The sequence below is a fragment of the Melozone crissalis genome, unplaced genomic scaffold (genome assembly GCF_028551555.1).
Source record: "Melozone crissalis strain CALT ecotype California unplaced genomic scaffold, PUWL_Pcris_2 ptg000002l_1, whole genome shotgun sequence".
Taxonomy (NCBI): Eukaryota; Metazoa; Chordata; class Aves; order Passeriformes; family Passerellidae; genus Melozone; species Melozone crissalis.
In genome coordinates, this window is record NW_026535780.1 from 10,567,865 (window position 1) to 10,586,922 (window position 19,058).

The window sequence follows — 19,058 nt, forward strand, 5'->3', positions numbered from 1 at the left end:
ACCCAAGATCTTCAAAATTCTCAGAAACATTACTTCTCTGTCCCAAAGTGGAGGCAGCCTAGCTCAGAGCTAACAAGCCCTCATCAGAGCTTAGTTAATCGCTGTAATGCTTCAGTCAATGTTGCTGTCTTGGTTCTGGGCTTAAGCTACCATAGCTCCTGAGTCTGGGGCAGCTACATCTGAGCTGAAATCCAATTGCTTGGACTGAACTTGTGGCACTACAGGAAACAGGAGCCACATGGTGCATCAGCAGCGTGCTGGCCAGACACGGCCATGGCCTGGGACAGAGCAGGGCACAGTCACCTCCCAAAGTGGCCAAGGGCTCACCTCAGACTCTCACTGCACATGGGTCAGTCCTGCTGTTGTGCCCAAAGTGCTCAGCAAAGCCAGGTGACCACTGAAGTACCCAGCAAAGCCCAGGGACCTGCTCTCTCTGCAGTGCAGCCAAAGCCCCACGAGCAGGCTGCAGTGTGCATGAGCCCTAGTACAGGGAAAGCAACAAAACACACATCAAACAGGAAGGTAAAACCAAGATAATCCCCTCACTCCATCACTGTCTTACTTCAGCACAGTTCAGTGGTCACAGCTACATTCACACACATAAAAAACCCCACAGAATCCAAGCTAAGCTTCCACAACCAACTGCAACAGCTTCATGCAGACACCAACGAACACTCATCAAGCACTTAAATGTTAACATTACCAACCCAAAATGAAACAGATGGGGGAGGAAAAATGCCAAAATATGTCTGGTTTTTCAATGCCCAGTATTTTGATTAGATGCTTAAAAACATTTTTTTTTTTTCTCTGAACCCACACCGCCTCCCAATCTAAATTTTGATATTTCTGCTTCTACAACCCTTGGCATTCCTGACTTCAGAATTTAGAGACGGTTATCGGCAGCCCCAGACAGAGCATGGCTGCTCTTTTGCTAACCAGCTGGGGCACTGGCTGTGCTGCAGCTGAGCAGCAAGCTCAGGGTGGGAAAACAATCCAGTTTTATAGGCAGCTTTTGAGACAAATCTGGCTGGCAGCAACTCCACATTTTGCACCACTTTGAACAAAGCAGTGAAGTCTCTTAAAACAGAGCTGACACTGGTCCATACACATAAATGAATAAACAAAAGGCGATTCAGATTCATTATATACAGCTGACAAAAGAAAGGTTGGTGTTTTAAAATCAGAAACACTGATTTGTAATATTCTTAGAAATGTGAAGGTTACTTGAAATCTGATATGAGTATCATCTCCAAAGTTAATTTCTGCAAATGCAGATACTTTCATGTGCTTTGGACATTTTCCAGTTTCTGCTGAAGAGAAGTGACAGACAGAAACCAATCAAGGTTAAACTAAAGGAATCTAGAAAAGTAGTGTCTCGTGTAAGCAAAGGTCAGGTGATGTTTCCCAAGCAAACATCCAATTCATTATGAATCACATACTGATGCAGCACTTGAAGTGCTAACCATGCCACAGTACTAAAGCTACTGCTTTCAGAGCCCATAATTCCTCAAAATGACTGAAAAAACCCCCAAAACCCTGACACAAAAAAACCCAACCTACATAATCCTCTTACACAGACAAGGCAAAGGCAAAGACTGAACACAAACTTTAAGTGTAATGAAAACCAGCATTTCTTTCTGCCTCTAGCAGGCTTCCTTTGCATAAAACCTCTTCTGTGAATTGGCAGATCTCTTTTTGGCATGGATTGCTGGTATGTGGCATTCATTCTGCTGCTTGAATGCTGGTAAGTGACAGAGCTAAATCTTTCCATTGCTGAAATTTCACTTCCCACAAAATTCATATAAAAATTGTCATATTAAGGAGCTGCTACTTTCTTATCATGTGGGAAATGCATATCTCTATGTAAAAAAAAAAAAGGCAATGCAAGTCTGTATTGCCTAGGTCTCTTATACAGACACAAATATTTATGATTTTGAGAAGAAACAGGATCTGTTTGAAGGCTTACAGTACACCACAGATGATAGTCTCTCAGTATGTTTTTTATATAATGCTGTTATCTTTGTCCATAGTAGGCAAGAAGAGCTTTGAGGGGCTTCATGGCTTCTCAAAGGGTAGTTTTCAAAAAAACAGGAATATAAATTGAAACTGAATGTGGAAATGTTCTGTAACCAGATAAGAAGTAAAAGGTTGCCTCTGTTTCAGCTTAACCAGAACTGGTAAACTATGACATAGATATTAGTCATTGTGTTATTAAAATAAATTAAATTCAGAACCATAAGACTCTGGTTGAGATTTTTGTGGCTAACATGCACTATTTGAGAGAATTTTCTCTCCTTTATACTGGTGTGTTTTTGAATTTTGTTCCATTTAAAATCTGTTTTTCTAGAAAAGCGATTCGGCCAAATCTGTACACAAAAGTATATTCAGTGGAGAAGCCTTGATTACCTTGAAACATCAGACCAGACTACACACCTCTAACAAAAATCTAAAAATACCAAGAAAATATAGAATTTGAATGAGTTATGGCATACCTAATTCTCTCAAAAACAGCTGTGAATTAGATCCACACCCACAAGTAATAAACTTCAAAAAATGAAGTCTTGTGAAAATGTCACATTAATCTACCCATGCAGTAAATGTCTACTCACCCACTGCTTACTAAGATGATTAGTAAGGAAATCACAAGTTAAACTTTATTCATCTGAAGAAAAATAGGAAAGAGGTTGCAAGGTTCATTTAACTCAGAAGATATTATTGTCACTTGACATTTACATGCAATGTATAATTCCATTCCCACTTACAGTCTGGGGAAAGCCTGTTAAAATTACTTCCTTAATGTGTGAACACTTCTTTGAATTGTGTTCTCTTCATCTGCCACCTTCTCCTTAAGCCAGCTGCCTCCTTTTGTTAAGTCTTTTTTAATAGGAAAGTTCATTATATGTAATTTAGGGAGCAGTTTGAGATTGTCACCTTCTGTTGAGTGCTACTGCAGATGCATGTTTCAGAAGCACTCTATAGTATCTGTTGATAATGTCAAAAAGGCAAAAGGTTCACTCACACATATGCTGAACAGCTTTAGCATGGGACTAATCAGAATGATCACATCTATCCCCTCATTCTCATCCACATGGACCAGTCCTCCTTCCATTTATATGCCAGACTACTCTTCCCCTTTGTAAAAGCTAACACCTTTGTGGCAACTACAGAAGTTGCTTGCATGGAAACACTATTAGGAAGGCATTCAATTAAGTTTTGTCATCTAGAGACTGATCAGCACACTGTCCTGCTTAATCCTGTTGATGTGGCTTTCCTATTTCTTACTTTTCCTCATCCTTCATTACACATTTCTTTACCACTTACTCCTCTTCCCTTCTATTCCTTCTCATCCAGCTCCCCCATTCACACTTTTTTACTCCTGAGCATTTGCTAGCTGGCTTTTTGATTCTTTCTCTATGTCCAAGTGCTGTCTTCCCAGTGATCACCATCTTTGGGGGTCACCTCTCACTTTCTTTCTCCCATCCTTTTATGTAAGAGCAGCTCAAACAGACTCATAGCTATTGGGGTTTTTATTTGGCATAAAGGTCCATTAGCAAGGAAAAAATAACCCAAACTGAAATAACAATTAAGAAAAAGGGCATAAGTTCCCCAGTCATTAGAGGGAACTGCAGTTTGGGAACTCACCCAACACAAACACTTCCTGAGGGTGGCTGGGCAGCCTGAGTGACAGCACTCAGGTTGGTTGGTTGGTTACCACGTGCCCTGCACACCAGGTTTGCTGTATGATGCTCATCAGTAATGTCAGACCCTTGTTCAATGCCTAAGAGGAGTACAGGGATTGTTCTGGCTTTTAGGTTTTTTTTAAGAAGGGGTTGACTGTATGCTGACAATTTGGCAGATGCATCCCTATCTTTAATAGCACATAGTGTATAATTCAGGCAAAGACTAAATCCTGCTAATTGCATTGTCCTTCAATAAGCTCTCTCAGTATTTCAAAGAAAGAACAACACAAATTACTCATGCCTGGAAAGTGGGTCTTACACCAAGACTGACTAAAACAGCTCAACTTGTAAAGTTGAAAATGCTAAAGGTGACTTGTTCATGATCTACCATTAACATCTTGAAGATTTCTGAACACATTGGGCTCTTTGATTATCAGACAGAAATGTCAGATCCAGTGCCTGAAAACTGCAACACAAAAAAAACCACAAGGTTGAACAGTTTATTCAGAGATAGGATGGATTCTTCAGCCTACCTCTTGCTGAACTGTGAGTTTCACTGTAAATTTTCTTTCTGTAAGCAGTTCTAGTAGCACATTTTTGAATCAGTGTAAAATTTTCTCTCTTCACATAGTATTAATCCCAATAATAATCACCAGACTACCCTCCTGTAGACATGGTTGTGTCTCACTCATAAACTTCATCTAAACACAAATCTTCATTTAGTGCCCTGTGTGTATTTTAGTGGCTCAAACCATTTCATATCACCTGCAATTGTGGGATCACACCAACAGTTGTGACACTTCCTGTTTGTCAATTTACTAAAAGGCAAGGATGATATCTTTGCTGGTCTGTTGTCTTCTGCTGCCTCTTATTTCCCCTGTACACACATTTTTCCTGGCCACCTTTCTCCTACTTTTTCCAATCACCTACCACCATTACAGACAATTCACATTATTTTTAGACTCTTGTAATATAATTTCCCCAGGCACAGACGACATAAGCAAAACCAGAAGTGAATATCTACACAGGAGTTTGAGATATTCATACATCCTCACAAAACATTCCTGACACCTTTTTTTACAGAAGGCAAATTCATGTTTTGTGAACTCCAGTGACTTCCTCAAGGCCACAGTGTGATGCCAGTTTGAAAGCACAGTTAGTCCCAGCCTTAAGGACTCAGAAAAATTAGACTCAAGAGTACCTCAGTTATTTTATCTCATTCATATAATGTGTTCCTTGTTCTTCTTCAGAGAAAATGGTAAACAAAATGAGAAGGGAAACAAAATAATCTATGAAAATTATAATTAAAAGTATTCTAAATCTCCAATTCAGACCACCAACCCCTGCCTGTCCTCCAAAGGATGACATTTTTCATAGGTTTCAGTGTCAGTAAGGAACACAAAAGTCTTACACACAATTCTAACTGAAAAAGCAAACATTCCCCTTTAAATTCCTGGAATTTAATCAGTACATATTACAATATTCATTCTTCACTGGAGCATCAGGGCTATATAACATTGGTATAAATTTCATTAAACATGTCATAAAACCTGGATTTGAGTCAGAGGGGTTTTTTCAACTGAAAGTATTAAAAACCTCTAGTAATTAAGTCTATGTTCACCTACAAAATTTGTGAATATCAAAAAAAAACAAGGTAAAAATTAGCAACAAAATTCTGAATTCTTGAAGAGACAAACAAAGAGACAGGAAAAGAAAGGAAAAATAAAATTTTGATAAGTGTCCTGTGTCTATTCATAGGGCTCTGGAGGAAGTTTCAGAATGATCACATCTACATAAGGGCTCCTTTCATGTTTTGACCAAACACTAAGAACATTTCAGCACAATGCTCACTTTCTACCCAGATAAATCTTTTCCTAGTGGAAAGAATCAAGAAAAGAAATACAATTGTTTTATATTCCCAATCTTTCTGAATGCTGCCAACCTCAGGGTTTTTTTCTACTTTTGTGGGCTCCTCCTCCTTCCCTAATTTTTATGCACACAATTAGATCACTGAAAGCTAAATTCTGAACTACTTAAATTGATAAAAATTAAAGCCTTCAGAATGGGTTCTTCAAAGCCCACACTACTTTCTATATATACTGTATGCCTCTGCATTTAAGCAGGAGTTAGTAGTATTTTCTTCTTGCCACATTTCTTAGCAGAAATATGATGATAAGAAAATGACAGATTTATATACTACAGAGAATATTTTCATACAGTAAATTACTCAGATAAAATATTCCTCTTTGGCTTTTGTTCAAAAAGGTTGATTTATCTTTGTGCTAAAGAGCCCACACAGGACCTCTGCAGTACTTCATAGTATTTCTAAGCTGCAGCAGACCATCAGCATCATTCTGCTCTGATCTCATGCATAGCAGAGGCCAAAGAACCTCACCCAGCAATTTCAAGCCTATAACTCACAGCCGTAAGCTCACTCATTCTCTCAAGGTTAACATCACTAGTGCACAGAGGGTCTCCAAAAAGGTCTGCACAGCATTTAAATCCCACTTATGATCTATTTTGAAGACTACTGAGATTTTATGAGGTCCAGGACAGAGAAATTTATAGTAACTATGGGTACATGAGGTAACTCACCAGGTGGCTGCAAATCTCTCTGACTCACAATGACCTTTGGGGGAGAAAACTACCCACTACCTTAGAAAGATACATAAGAAAATGGAATAAATATTCACACATACATATGCATGTATTTGACACCAGACACTATGTAAATACCACCTACCAAAAGCTGTGAAATAAAACTGTGCCGTTTTTATCTGAGCACTCGTAGGAGTTCTGACAAAATCCAGGTCTGTCCAGCTCTGACCTTTTGCTCAGGTGCACACTGTCAGTACATTTCCATGAGAACACACTAAGGACAGTTATTCTGTCCAGTTATTCAGCTAAGCTTTAAATCAACCCTGGATTTCAGTCTGGTTCATACTCTCTAGATCAACCACAACATAGCAGCTTCATGCAAGAATAAATGTATAAAATGCAATTATCTATATTGATCTGATAATAAAAATTCTCCTTCTATTCATCTGACTCCTCCATTTATATTCTATTGTCACTAAATGCAAGGGTATGCAGCAACACCTCCAGATCCATCCTTAGGAGTGAGTTCCAGAGTGCCACAGCAGGTGAAGCAAAAAGCAAAGACTCTGCTGCCACCTAAAGGGTTTCTCTGTCCTTGGAACTTCTGAAGTTGAGGAACAAAAATACTTGGATGCACCCAGCTTAATGAGCACCCAAACTGAAAAAGAGCTATCAGAACAAAAGCATGCTGCTTAAGACAATAATACAGCTGCTTAATATAGCTTATCACAGCTTAATTTAGCTGCTTTCCCCTCACTGCACTGTGCTCTTCTTGCAGTCAAAATTACAGCTAGGAAATTGTAACAGCACTACATATTTGTTTCTTCCCACTTTGTAAGATTACAGACTACAGTCAGAGTGGGTTTGGATAAATATAAAAGAACAAAAATCTTTCATTACAAGTCATATTTTTCCAGATTTTGAAACAAGGCACATTTCCAAATTCTCCTTTTTTGGACTGCTTTGAAGAGCAGCTTCCAGAGCCAACCAGTGCCTTCCAGCAACAGGCTCATCAGTGCTGGATATAAACATTGCAAGTAAAGAGAGGGAGAAAAAAAAAATTAATCCAACTCTATCTTCTCAAAATGTTTATATTGACTGCAGAGCATAGTGCAAAAAATGTAACTTTTTTGTTTTCAGAAAAGCATTTCACAAGAACTCAACCAGTCTTTCTTGTTTCAAAGAATAAAATCACTTGAAGAAGAAATACTCCAAGTGTATATACTCCACGTACTTTTCTTCTTCCAAAAACCATATCTTTCTCAATGTTAGTTGAAAGGTTAAATATCTGTAAAAGAATACAAGAAACACAGCACAACAGAAGCATAATTTAAGATTAAAAGCATATCTTCTCTAAAATGATTAATCTTAAGAAAGGGATTTGAAGGAAAGCAAAATTAGTATTTCTGAGAAAGGAATATGGAACATTTTATTTCCCATACCACAAAATACAAGCTTACTTTGGGCAACAGGAAAAGAACTTCCCAAGAAAGATATAATTTTGGTGCCTACACTGAGTTTGTGCATGTCACCAATCAACACCACAGACAGTGGTGTAGCAACAAAGCAGATCAGTGAACAAACAGCTTCTGGCAGAGAAAAAACTGGGGTTAGGATAAAACTTCCTTTGTGAACAGCATGGTATCATGAGGGAATTCTTGCAGCTTCACAGGAAGCATCTAGCAGAGTCTAACACAGAAGGATGAACTTCATGCATCATTGGCCTCTCTTCATTTTCTGCTTTCTCATAACTAGAAAACATTTCTGTATAGCAAGTGTCAGTGAAAAGCCATTTACCTCCAGGATGGACTTTGACATTCTACACTTATATTCTCCAACAATAAAACAGAAAAAGAAAATCTACATTTAGGTTCTCCACTAAGAAAAAACCTGTATTCCTACAGTGCATATAAAACTTTGCTACTTTCTTCTCACGAGCACCTTCACAGATATATGGACTTAAGCATGAAAACCAAGGTCTGATTTCTCATGAACTGTCCCTGCAGCACAGACCACAGCTTTGACCATTACAGGGCCACTGTGAGCTGGAGACTTGACCAAATCACCCTCTGTATGTGACAGAGGGCAGGATGTGCAAGAAAACATCTTGACATGGCTTATCTTGCCTTGACAAGAACAGGGCAGCAAGGCAAAGTTTATCCTGCTTATTTCCTCAGTCAGAGGACTTTCATGCTCACTCCTCTTACTCAAGCAAGTCACAAAGTGTCATTCCAGCCCATTTGCTACAGCCTGTTCTCAGGACAAGTACCTCAGGTTTGGACTATTTTTATGAAGCCCAATGATCTCTAATACCATGGAAACTAACAGACCATAAACATTTCAGAAGCACAGGTGTCAGCAGGTTGATTTCTGGACCCCAGAACAATTACACTGTAATCATTTCATGCACAAGAACGTTATCAATGTCAAGATTCATGTTATGGTATGATACTGCAGGAATCCTGCCTTTGAATTTCCAAGGAAAAACAGGCTAGGAAAAAAAGAAGGAACAAAGAAAACAAATTAACCAAATAATTTGATATTCAAGCATAGCTACAGAGTCCATTTTCATACTGGAGTTTATACCATTCCAATAGAAGTTTTAGGTCAATGACAGAGGAACTTGCATAGAAAGGGCCCCTCTCTCAGGGATGAACAAACTTAGAATGTTCAAGTCTGACTGTTTTAGGCTGCTGCAATGGGTTCAGAAAGTCACTCCAAAGAATAGTGGATATTCTATACCAACTCATCAACTGTCTACCAAAAGGCTGGTAATAATTTCATAAAACAAGGCTAATTGACAGATCTGTATGCTCCACACTTCGTCCTATGTCAAAAACCCTCTGCACCATTTAGACCTGTTCTTGCTAAAACTATTCTAAGTGAGCAGGGATAGAAGTCAAAGTAATGTGGATAATCTCACAGGGTTAGAAGATCCTACATTATCAACTACTGTTTACACACTGGACCTCCATCAACTGGAGATGAGAAAGCAGCCAGAAAAGGAGGACATTGCACATATGGGATGCAGTGCTGCACACTGCTTGAAGAAAAGTGCAGAGGCAGCCCTGGGACAGGGAATCAGACAAATGGAGTAAGCAGACAGAATTGAGGTAAACTCTGCTGGCAGAAGGAGCAGGTTATGTAATAACCAGACAAGAAAGAAAAGCCAGAGCTGTAACTCTAACTTAATCTGGGGAACATGCCAAAGAATTGTATCACTGACATTTTTAGGAACCCTGGGCCTGTTCTGTACACAGTGGTGAGCAGAAAAACCCTTCAAAGGATGGTAAGAAAACAGGAGGAATTCTCAAGCAGATCCTGATAGTGCTACAGGAAGATCACTGCTCTGTAATACAGATGGCAAACAGCCATGGGCAGCAGCTGACCATGACATTTCAGCAAGTTTTTGAAGAAAAGGTAGCTCTTTCTTTTGATCCTTAAGTAAGAATAGAATTCACCTGCAATAACTGCTTCCCAAAAACAGCTATTCCACATTTCATGGCCTCTACACTTCACACTGGGAAAGTGATGTGTGGCTGAAAGGGTGTTCCAGACATCAAGGAAGCATCTTCTTTCTACAGAGAACCCATTCAGCTAATTAGACAAACCCCTAACTGTTCATTCTTGAAAACGCTTTTCAAAAGTTTAATGCTAAGAAATTCTTACCTTGCCTGTAGTTAGGATACTCTCCAGACCTCCAAGGTATTTCCCATTTGTACTGGACAATCATCCCAGTTTGGATTCCAGCCCAGACAAAAGTAATACTCCATCTAAAGAGAGCAGTTGTTGGACTGGAAGCCTGGAGATGACCATGAGTTAGATTTCTTCATTCAAATATCCACAGCTCTCCATACTTTACAATCCTATATTCTTGAGAAAGTTCTGCTAAAGAGTCACCTGAAACTGCCATCCTCAGCAAGCTGACCAAATTTACACCCAAAAATTTTGAGCAAACCTGAGAATGGATGTCTGTCATGGATATGACAAATTTGTCCTTATTCTTACCATAATCAGCACATCAGTCAACATGGAATTGCAGGTTTCACTAATTCAAAAAACAGAGAATAAAACTTATCAGTCAAGTATTTGACATGGATGTCCATCAGAGATTTTTAAGTCTACAGAACTACTCCAAGTAGGTAAGTAAAGCAAGTTCAACCAAGAGGAGTTAAATTAGCAGTGCAAACAGCTGTTCCTCTGTGTGCAGAGGTGCCAACACAGGGCTCAAAGTTCAATACTCAAAGCATTACAATTCAGAGATGTTGCCAAACAAGCAGTTGTGACAAGCAACTTAATGAATTCTCTTTCTGCAATCACACTACTAAAGTTCAAACCAGAATGACACTAAATTTAGAAAGATGCAAATTCTCAAATCTATTAGGTCTCCAGTCCAGCAAAGGATATGAGCATGTGCTTTAGTTTTAAAATATTCTATTTCTTTATTAAAAAATAGACTTGGAAGGCTGATGGACCACTCACATATATCAGTGTGTCCTTTCCTTCAGTATTTTACTAGCCTGGGCCACAGAATGTACAAGAGTATTTTGAGCATAGGCAGGACATACTGAAACCAAGTGTGCACAGTCTGGCAGTCTGTTTTTTTGCTTACATAATTTACTTATATAGTAACTTTTCAAACTGCTTCTATACAACAAGAATGTTCTGTAAAGAAAAGATAATCCAACCATTAGATAAGGTCAGTATCTAAAAGATAATCAGCAGAAAGACTGAGGACAAAAGGTTTATCTTTCTTTTTGACTCATTAAATAAAATGAGCTTTTAAATTATTGACTCTTTCCCTGTCTTACTCAGTTTGCTGAAACTAATTTTCACCTCTAGATCTTTAAACCCTTCCAGGATCTTTTAAAAATCCGTCTCTTTGTCAGCATATGTTCATAACACCAATGTTCAATGCTAAAAGTCAGCAGGTTCTCAACTGACAGGGAGATCTTAATCAACAATTTAACTTCATGGACATCAACAAAACCCCTTAAAAATTAGAGGTTTTCATGATCAGATACATTAAAATTATTCTGCACTCATTTAGCTATTATTAATAATAGTCTTATTAATAAGAAATTGCCTTATTTTTCTAGAGATTGTACAGGTTCATAAATGAGCAATGCCTGACCCAAACACTGAACACAAGTAATTTCTTTTCATAAATCTATACAGGAGTAGAACAAAATAAACATTTAATAAATACATTTAACATGTATTGTATTTATAAATACAATAACATAGTAAATGTTTTCAGGATTTTGTCTGTGGAGAATAGGAATTAAGAGAGGAAAAATTACTCACTGAACTAACTTTTCTGTTTTTTCAGTTACCTTAAGAAGCAAACGTAATTTTTTCTCATGTACTATGCTATGTACTTGCTATGTACTTCATTACTATTCACAAAAAACAGCATTGTCCATTATGAAAGACTAAAGGAACAAAATAAACACACAGAAAAAGTGCTTGTAAACTACAAAAAACAGTTGCAACAGAATTCCTTGCTTCCACAAAGCCTGGCAATGAAACCTGTCAGAAGATGGACAGTCAAATTTTGCAAAGGAAATAAAAGCAAATTACAAACTAGACAGAAAAACACAGAAATATATTATCTAACTCTATCTCAAAACTAAATTAGTATTTTGCCTCAGAACATGAAGGCAAAGGAGGACAGATGAGCAACAGCTTTAGAAACAGAAACTGCTGCATATGAGCTGGAGGTGAGAGCTGAACAGTCAAGTCGAGCAGATCAGATGATGCTAATTCTAAAACACCGAGAGTTTGCCAAGCATGTCATGCCACAGACACCCAGTATCCTTCCTGATGGTATTCTGCAAGGAGCACAAAAACTTGAAGTCCAAGCAGAGTTGTGGCATTCATATTTTCTGGGAAAATCCCTTTGCCCAGGATTTTCTCCTGGGAAGCTGAGAGGCCTCAGAGAAAAATGAAAACAAATTCTTATCTCATTATTTTCTCCTGTGTTGTGCTCACATGTGGAATGTGTTTGGAGATTGTTTATCCAACAGGTGATTATTTCATTGGTTTTCTGTGACTTGTTTTCACTCTTTGGCCAATCAGGGTCAAGCTGTGTTGAGACTCTGGAAAGAGTCACAAGTTTGCACTATTAACTTTTTAGCCTACTTGTAAGTATCCTTTATGTATTCTTTAGTATAGTTTAGTTCAGTATTTTTTAATATAATATAGTATAATAAAATAATAAATTAACCTTCTGAGAACATGGAGTCAGATTCATCCCACAAATACAATACAAAGTAGTCAGGGTAACGAAAACTAAACCTTACAGAAGTGAGGACCTCCACTATCTGTTCATTCCATGTAAATACTGCAAGGAAAGGTGTAGGAGTGAAGAAGACAACTGTTGTAGGTGAAAATGTAATTTGGGAACACCAGACCAAAGAAGTATGACCTACAAATCTTACAAATCTGGAACGCTTTCTCTGTAGCGCAATGGGATGTACTATGATAACAGATCATGCTTCATAATTCTATAACCATGATTCAAAAGGAAAGTTGCCTCTGCTGGAATAAAATGTGTTATGGTCTAGGTAGGAGCTATTTTCCAGTCACATGATGTAGCTTAACTGTAACCAGGTATTTTGCAGGAGTAATCTCCTCCTGTCAGGACAGAATGCTAAAAATGGTCCTTTTGGTTACTGAGTTAAGTGAACAAAATAATTTCAAGCTTTTAATTAAAGATTAATGTGTCAGAAGCCTGTAAATGAGGAAGAGACATTTCTTAGAAGTACAAGGCACAGACTTGCAGCTGCAGACCTGCACAGGAATGAGCTTAAATTGCCTTACAACCTTCCCAACAGGAATGCAACAGGGGCTTTACTGAAAAGTGTAATTAACAAAAAAACTTTTAATTTTTGTATAAATAATTAATTTCTGTGGTCTTAGGGATGAAAGAATTCAATACATTCAATGTATTTCTATGCATTCCTAATGACAAAGTAGGAGAGATGGTGACTGCTAAAGCAGAGGGAAATGGAACTGGTTACACGAGCTTTACGTCAAAGGGAATCCCCAGGTGAGGGCTCAGACAAGCTTTCCATTTCCTCTTCCTGCTGGAAATGGCATGTCAATTGTCTCTGACAGCAGTATGGATAAAAAGGTGAAAGGAGAGAGAACCATCACACCAGACAATGAGAAAAACATGAATCTTGATTGTACACAATCCTTGGCTTAGCTGAGTGCAAGAGTTATAATGAACAGCAGAGCTTTTCTTTCAGGAGATTCTTGTTCCCCACTCTTTATTGAAACTATCAGGGGTTTGGAGCTTTAAAGTTTTTATTTTTCCCTAGTGAAAACATTAACACAGATCCAAGATAGGGAAATGGGTCAGCTAATGTTTGTCCTTGAAAAGTAGCTTTGCAGTGCTCCTTTCATTGTGAAATAGCAATGACAATACTGTTGGCAGTAATTAGAGATTTAAAGTACCCCACTTTGGAAATGTCCAAATTGAAGCACCCTAAAAAAGGCCTGATTTTCAGGAGAGACGGCATTTAAAAACCTGCATACCCTAATGGGTGTCTCAAGCTTTGTATTCAAGATCTTTAGCATTATTTTAATATATTTTGCCCTGAATGTCAAATAAAACAGACACAAAGAAGCAGTATGATAATGAAAACTCATTTTATTCAGCCACTTGAGGGGCCTTCTCCATCTCATTCAGCAATGTTAAAGTTTCTACAAAGCTGTAGGGTAACAATCACTGGAACACAATTAGTCTTGGCTGTCACAAAAGCAAGGACAATGTTTGCCTGGTATTTATGTTTTCACTGAATTTATCATTTAAATGAAATTTTTCATTTAAGTGAAATGATTGTAATGAAAACACCCTAGCGAGGCCAGAAGAGCTATAATAAAGATTGATATTAATAGTAACTAAGTCAAAATACACAGGTCTGGGACTCATCTGCCCCAGATGACTCAGAATGCAATACAAGAGAGAATATACTTACTGAAACTTTCCACAAGGTCAAGGGCAACCTGAGTAGCCACATCCATCCCAGAGTTGATGTAGGACTGGCAGTTTTTCAAGGAAGAAAGAGCAGAATCAATTGCATTGAACGAGACTCTTGGACCACCTGACATCTTGTTACTCTAGAAACAACAGAGAGAACAAATTAAAAGCAGTTTGCACACAAAGAATTTGGGAGAGAAAACATAAGTTCTAATAGATAGCTAAACATAAAGCAGTGTCAACAGAATCACTGAAGCATTAGGGAGCAGGGATGAAAACTTAGCTCCCAAGATACCAGTAATCCCAGTCAAAGTGCAGTTCATCACAGGTTTTCAATTCAGTATTAAACAAAACTACACCACTAAAAGCAACTGGCATTTTCCTCTGCTCATTTCTACCACTAAACCACAGTGAAGTTCAAACTCCACAATTACATCTGCTTTAAAACTACTGCTCTATTTCAGATGCAAGAGAAGATGCAAAAAAGCCCACATGCCCAAAAACTTGTCTGGGTTATCTAGGCATGTAATCAATTAGCCTAGGAAGAAATATGGTTTCTCACACTCTATTTAGTTTCACCAGCAGTTGGCCCTTGGAAAAAATAATCTAACAAAGAGTCACTCTACTAAGAATGTACTTAAAACATCTAGCATCATTCTTAAATAAAAGCCCACCTTTAAAATGCTGTCTACTTCTGCCAAAGATGCTACAAACTTTTGGTACCTATCTTGCATTAGCATAAAATAAAGTCACCCAGGTACCATTGTTTATCTTCTTTACCACCCCCTGGCTCTGCAATACACACCCACAGCCTACACCCTTGTGGGGATTAGCTGCTCTGTCATTAGAACCTTTAAGTGTTTTTGCTTATGCCCTTCCGATCCACACTGCTCACATCCACTGGTTTCTTCTCAAAAATTCCTAATTTCTGCTCTTCCTTCTTCATGCTTTGCCATAACCCACTCAGTCACATAGCCACTGTGACAAACATGAATCTGGTGTGAAGAATTTTATACTTCAAATTGCAGATTAGAAAAATTCTGCTTCAGCTTTAGTTACACCAAAAAAAAAAAAAAAGAAAAAGAAAAATAGACACAGCAAAGCAGAACTCTTAGACAGAACTACTGCATTAGTTCATGTAAAGAATAACTAGTATGTTCAAGAACTATACTGAGATGCCATTGGGGAAGATAGAGAGCAGAATCCACAAACAAATTTGGGGTATACCAGAGAGAGAAGAGTTGTTCTATCAATAACAGCCTTTAACAGGCTATAATCCAACAGCAATGTGGGAAAGATGTATAGAAAGTACAGTGCTTTTCCCATGCTTTGTATACCTAAGGCTGTATCTCTCTCTACTGCTTTCCCTGAGACTCCAGAACTCTACCTTGTGCTCCCCCTAACGTGAACATTGCCACATTCTTCACAAGTACCATGCAGACTAGGAGACCTGAATACCTGCTGTCTCCTAATGTTTATTTCCTATAATTTTCCTTTTATTTCCATTTATAAAATGTGCTTGGCCAGTCAGTACGATCTTTTATTACACCATCTTTAGGTCATGTGCTTCCAGCAACATTTTAACAACAGTTCAACCTCACCACAACTGAACTTCTTAATTACATGCAAATTTGTTTTCCTCTCTATCCCCTTCTAAAGGTGCATCTTTCCACAGATGCAGGAGACTTCAACTACACCTCTTGTTATGTCAGCTCATGTTCTCCCTGACAGAAGACTGTGACTGCTATCATTACAGAGCTTTAGAGGCTGTCAAACTGACAACAGAAGGCAAGGGAAAAGTTCCTTATAGAACTCCCTGAAAGTAAAGAAAAAGGATGCTCTTGAATATTTAATAACAAATTCCTTCAGCTAGTATATCATTTAACTTTTTTTTAAGGTACTTGTTTGCCATCTTAGCAAGACTGTTTTTATAGAACCTCTGTGATCCAAACGTACACTACTGAATAGTCACATGTTAGCAGCTTGATCTTTCTGAGCCCATTTTGTGCATCAAAGTTAACAAATAGAGCCTAATTCCCCTCTTGAACTTGGTAAATCTTGCTGAGAAAGCCTGCTGTTCTTTTGGAAATTTCACAGACACACACTGTGAAAGCAGGAATCTGAAAAATAAAAAACAAAAACAACATTGAAAAGTTTAAAAGGCTCCTTCGTTCTCATGAGCAAACTACACCGGAGCAGAAGTTACTGGTTATGACATTAAATCAAATCATTGCAGTGGTAGGTTCACCTCAATTTGTCTTTTGGAAAGTAATTTCTTTGGGATTAATTTTCCTTTTTTTGTTTTTTAATAAAAGATTGTTTTTCTTGGAAGCTGGTTGCAATCCTGTAATGCCCCAGCCTACCTGAGGGGTTCAGAGGAAGGCACTGGGATATACCCTGGGCAGTGCATGGGAAAAACAACCAAATTACCAAGAGACTCAATAACAACTTATATATGCAAACTTTGGAACATTCAAGTAGAATAAGGTACTTGGCAAATTTTAAAACAACCAGACAAAAATAAAGCACTTCCCAAACTTTAGCTCAGCAAACTCTAACTTCTCCAGACACAAGAAGACACTGGAAGTTTTCAGTCTGACTTAGAACGTATTTTGAGACGAAGAATATCTAAGAAATCCAGAGAATGAAAGAAAAAGAAAATGGGGAGAGAAAGGCAGATGGCCACCACCCCAGGATCCAGCATTGTCTCTGCAGCTTCTAAACCCTGGCAGTGGAGTGTGTTTGGCACATGTGTTGCTTTCCTTTTATCTCCTATGCTCTGCCACTTCAGCTTACAGCTCCTGTTCCCCCATCACTTCCCAGCTGGCCCTTTTGAGCCTGTCAGCTGTTCCTCAGCTCTCCTATCGATCCCAAGGCAAAGATTTTACTCGTGAACTTTCTAAGTGAATTCAACTTCAGCTTGGAGCTGTCCATTCTGCCTTCCAAGGCAGGGCACATTCCTCCCTGGAACTGGTTTCACTGCAGTGTTTCCATCACACTTTTTTCTGCCAGGAAATGGAAGGAAACTTCAGTGGGTGCCTCAAAGCACCTTTACCGTGTGCAACCCCCAAGCCCTCACTTCAGGAAACACAACCAGCTAACTCCGTGCTGCATAGAGAGACTACTGAGGACATTTTTTTTCTTTCAGCAAGTGATGAAATGGTCCAGACAGGATAAAGAACCAAAAAAATCTAGTTTCTATTCTGTTCGCTATTTTAAATATTTGCGGAAATACCTAAACTCTCTATGCTTCAATATCTCAAACTACGAAGCAGAGGTAAGAAAAAAGTATTATTTGCTTCTGTAACAGCAGCCCTACAGGTGTCAAGTGCCCTCTGAGCAGCAGGATCAGTGTCCAGCCCCAGGCTCACTCGGTGACGAGCGGCCACAGGGAGACCCTTCCCTTTTCGGGCAGGGGAGCAGCGCCCGCCGAGCCGGAGGCTCCGCGCCCCAGGGCCGCCTCACCCGCTGCAGGGCAGGCCGGGCAGGCCGGGCAGTCCCGCACCGAGACCCGGCCCCGCACCCGTCCCGCCGCCGCTCCCGCACCCCGCCGGGGAGCGCTGCCCTCACCCACGGAGAGGCCGGGGCCGGCGGGGACAGCCACGCTCGCCAGCGGCCGCTGCTCACCTCGTCCTCGCAGGCCGAGAGTGCGGCTGCCCCGGGGGCGGCCCTACGCCGCCCTCCCGGCGATACAGGCAGGCGGGCGGTAGCGCCGGGCACCGGGGCGGGCGGAACCGCCTCATCAGCCGGCGCCGTCATGTGATGAGAGGGCTCGGCTACGTCGTAGGGAGCGCCGCCGTCTCCCTCCCATTCTTCCCACCCTCCCTCCATCCTTCTGTGCCCGCAGCCGCCGCCGTCCCTGCCCGCGGGCGCTGCTGGGGCAAGGTGAGCGCACAGGGCGGGGCGGGCGCCGGCGGGAGCCGCTGAGGGAGCGGGGCCGCGTGGGCGCAAACCGTGAGTTCGGAGGGTACGGGACAGGACCGGACCGGAGCGGAGCGGGTTCGGAGCCCGTCCGGCCGCTGCCTGTCCGGGGCCCGCTGTGCACCCTGTGGAGCAGAGCCGAGCTTGCCGCGGCACTGGGGACCTGGGAGGGCTCCGGGCGCTCGTTCTGGGTCGGAACTGTCTTGGAACGGCTCACTGTCATCTGAAATGTATCGCGGTGGTTCGGGAAGTGTTTGCTGAAAAGTCAAGCCTGGTCATAACTTTCCGTAAATGTTTCTGAAGCACAGACGCTTATTTTTGGTGCTGCACGCCATGTCCCGCAGGAAACTGGGGAACGAGTGAAACTGAGCAGGAAACGCCGGCACAGCATGGAAGCTCGTCCTTCAGCAATAAATGAAGGAACAGAGCTGTGTCATTTCCATCTGCTAAGAAAGTTTTCCTTATTGCTAAAACCCATTATGATCACTTCGCTTGCACTTTTAAAGGGGCTCTTAAAAACACATTTTGTGAAGTGGTTTTGCTTTCCTTGGGCCCAGTCTCCTCTCCTGGTCATAATTGCTTCGCTATTTGTGACTGTTTCGTTTTTCAATAGTGTTCTTCAGCTGCTCTCCAGAAGATCACACTTCCCTTGCCTGCTCACACAGATCACTTCTCAAACTCAGTGTACATGCTGAAAATTAATTCTGTGCATTTGTTTCATTTTACAAAGCTGTGGATAATTTAGATTTCATAATTTGAAAGATTGGAGAGTATGCTTAAATATCCACAAATTAAACTACTAAAAACATGAATATAAACCACTCTGGATGTGTGTGGGTTTGTTTTTACAGGTTATTAATGGCGCAGCT

The 19,058-nt window shown here is 40.1% G+C and overlaps 1 protein-coding gene across 1 annotated transcript in view; it reads right to left on the reverse strand.

Moving 5' to 3' along the window:
• The window catches only part of NSMCE2 (NSE2 (MMS21) homolog, SMC5-SMC6 complex SUMO ligase), a 126,351-nt gene extending 108,340 nt beyond the window's left edge, over positions 1-18,011 (reverse strand). Inside the window, 3 exon segments of the mRNA XM_054292955.1 lie at positions 14,267-14,408; positions 17,896-17,913; positions 17,916-18,011. Of these exon segments, the coding sequence (XP_054148930.1) occupies positions 14,267-14,408; positions 17,896-17,913; positions 17,916-18,011 (256 nt within the window).
• Between the last annotated feature and the right edge of the window lie 1,047 nt (positions 18,012-19,058).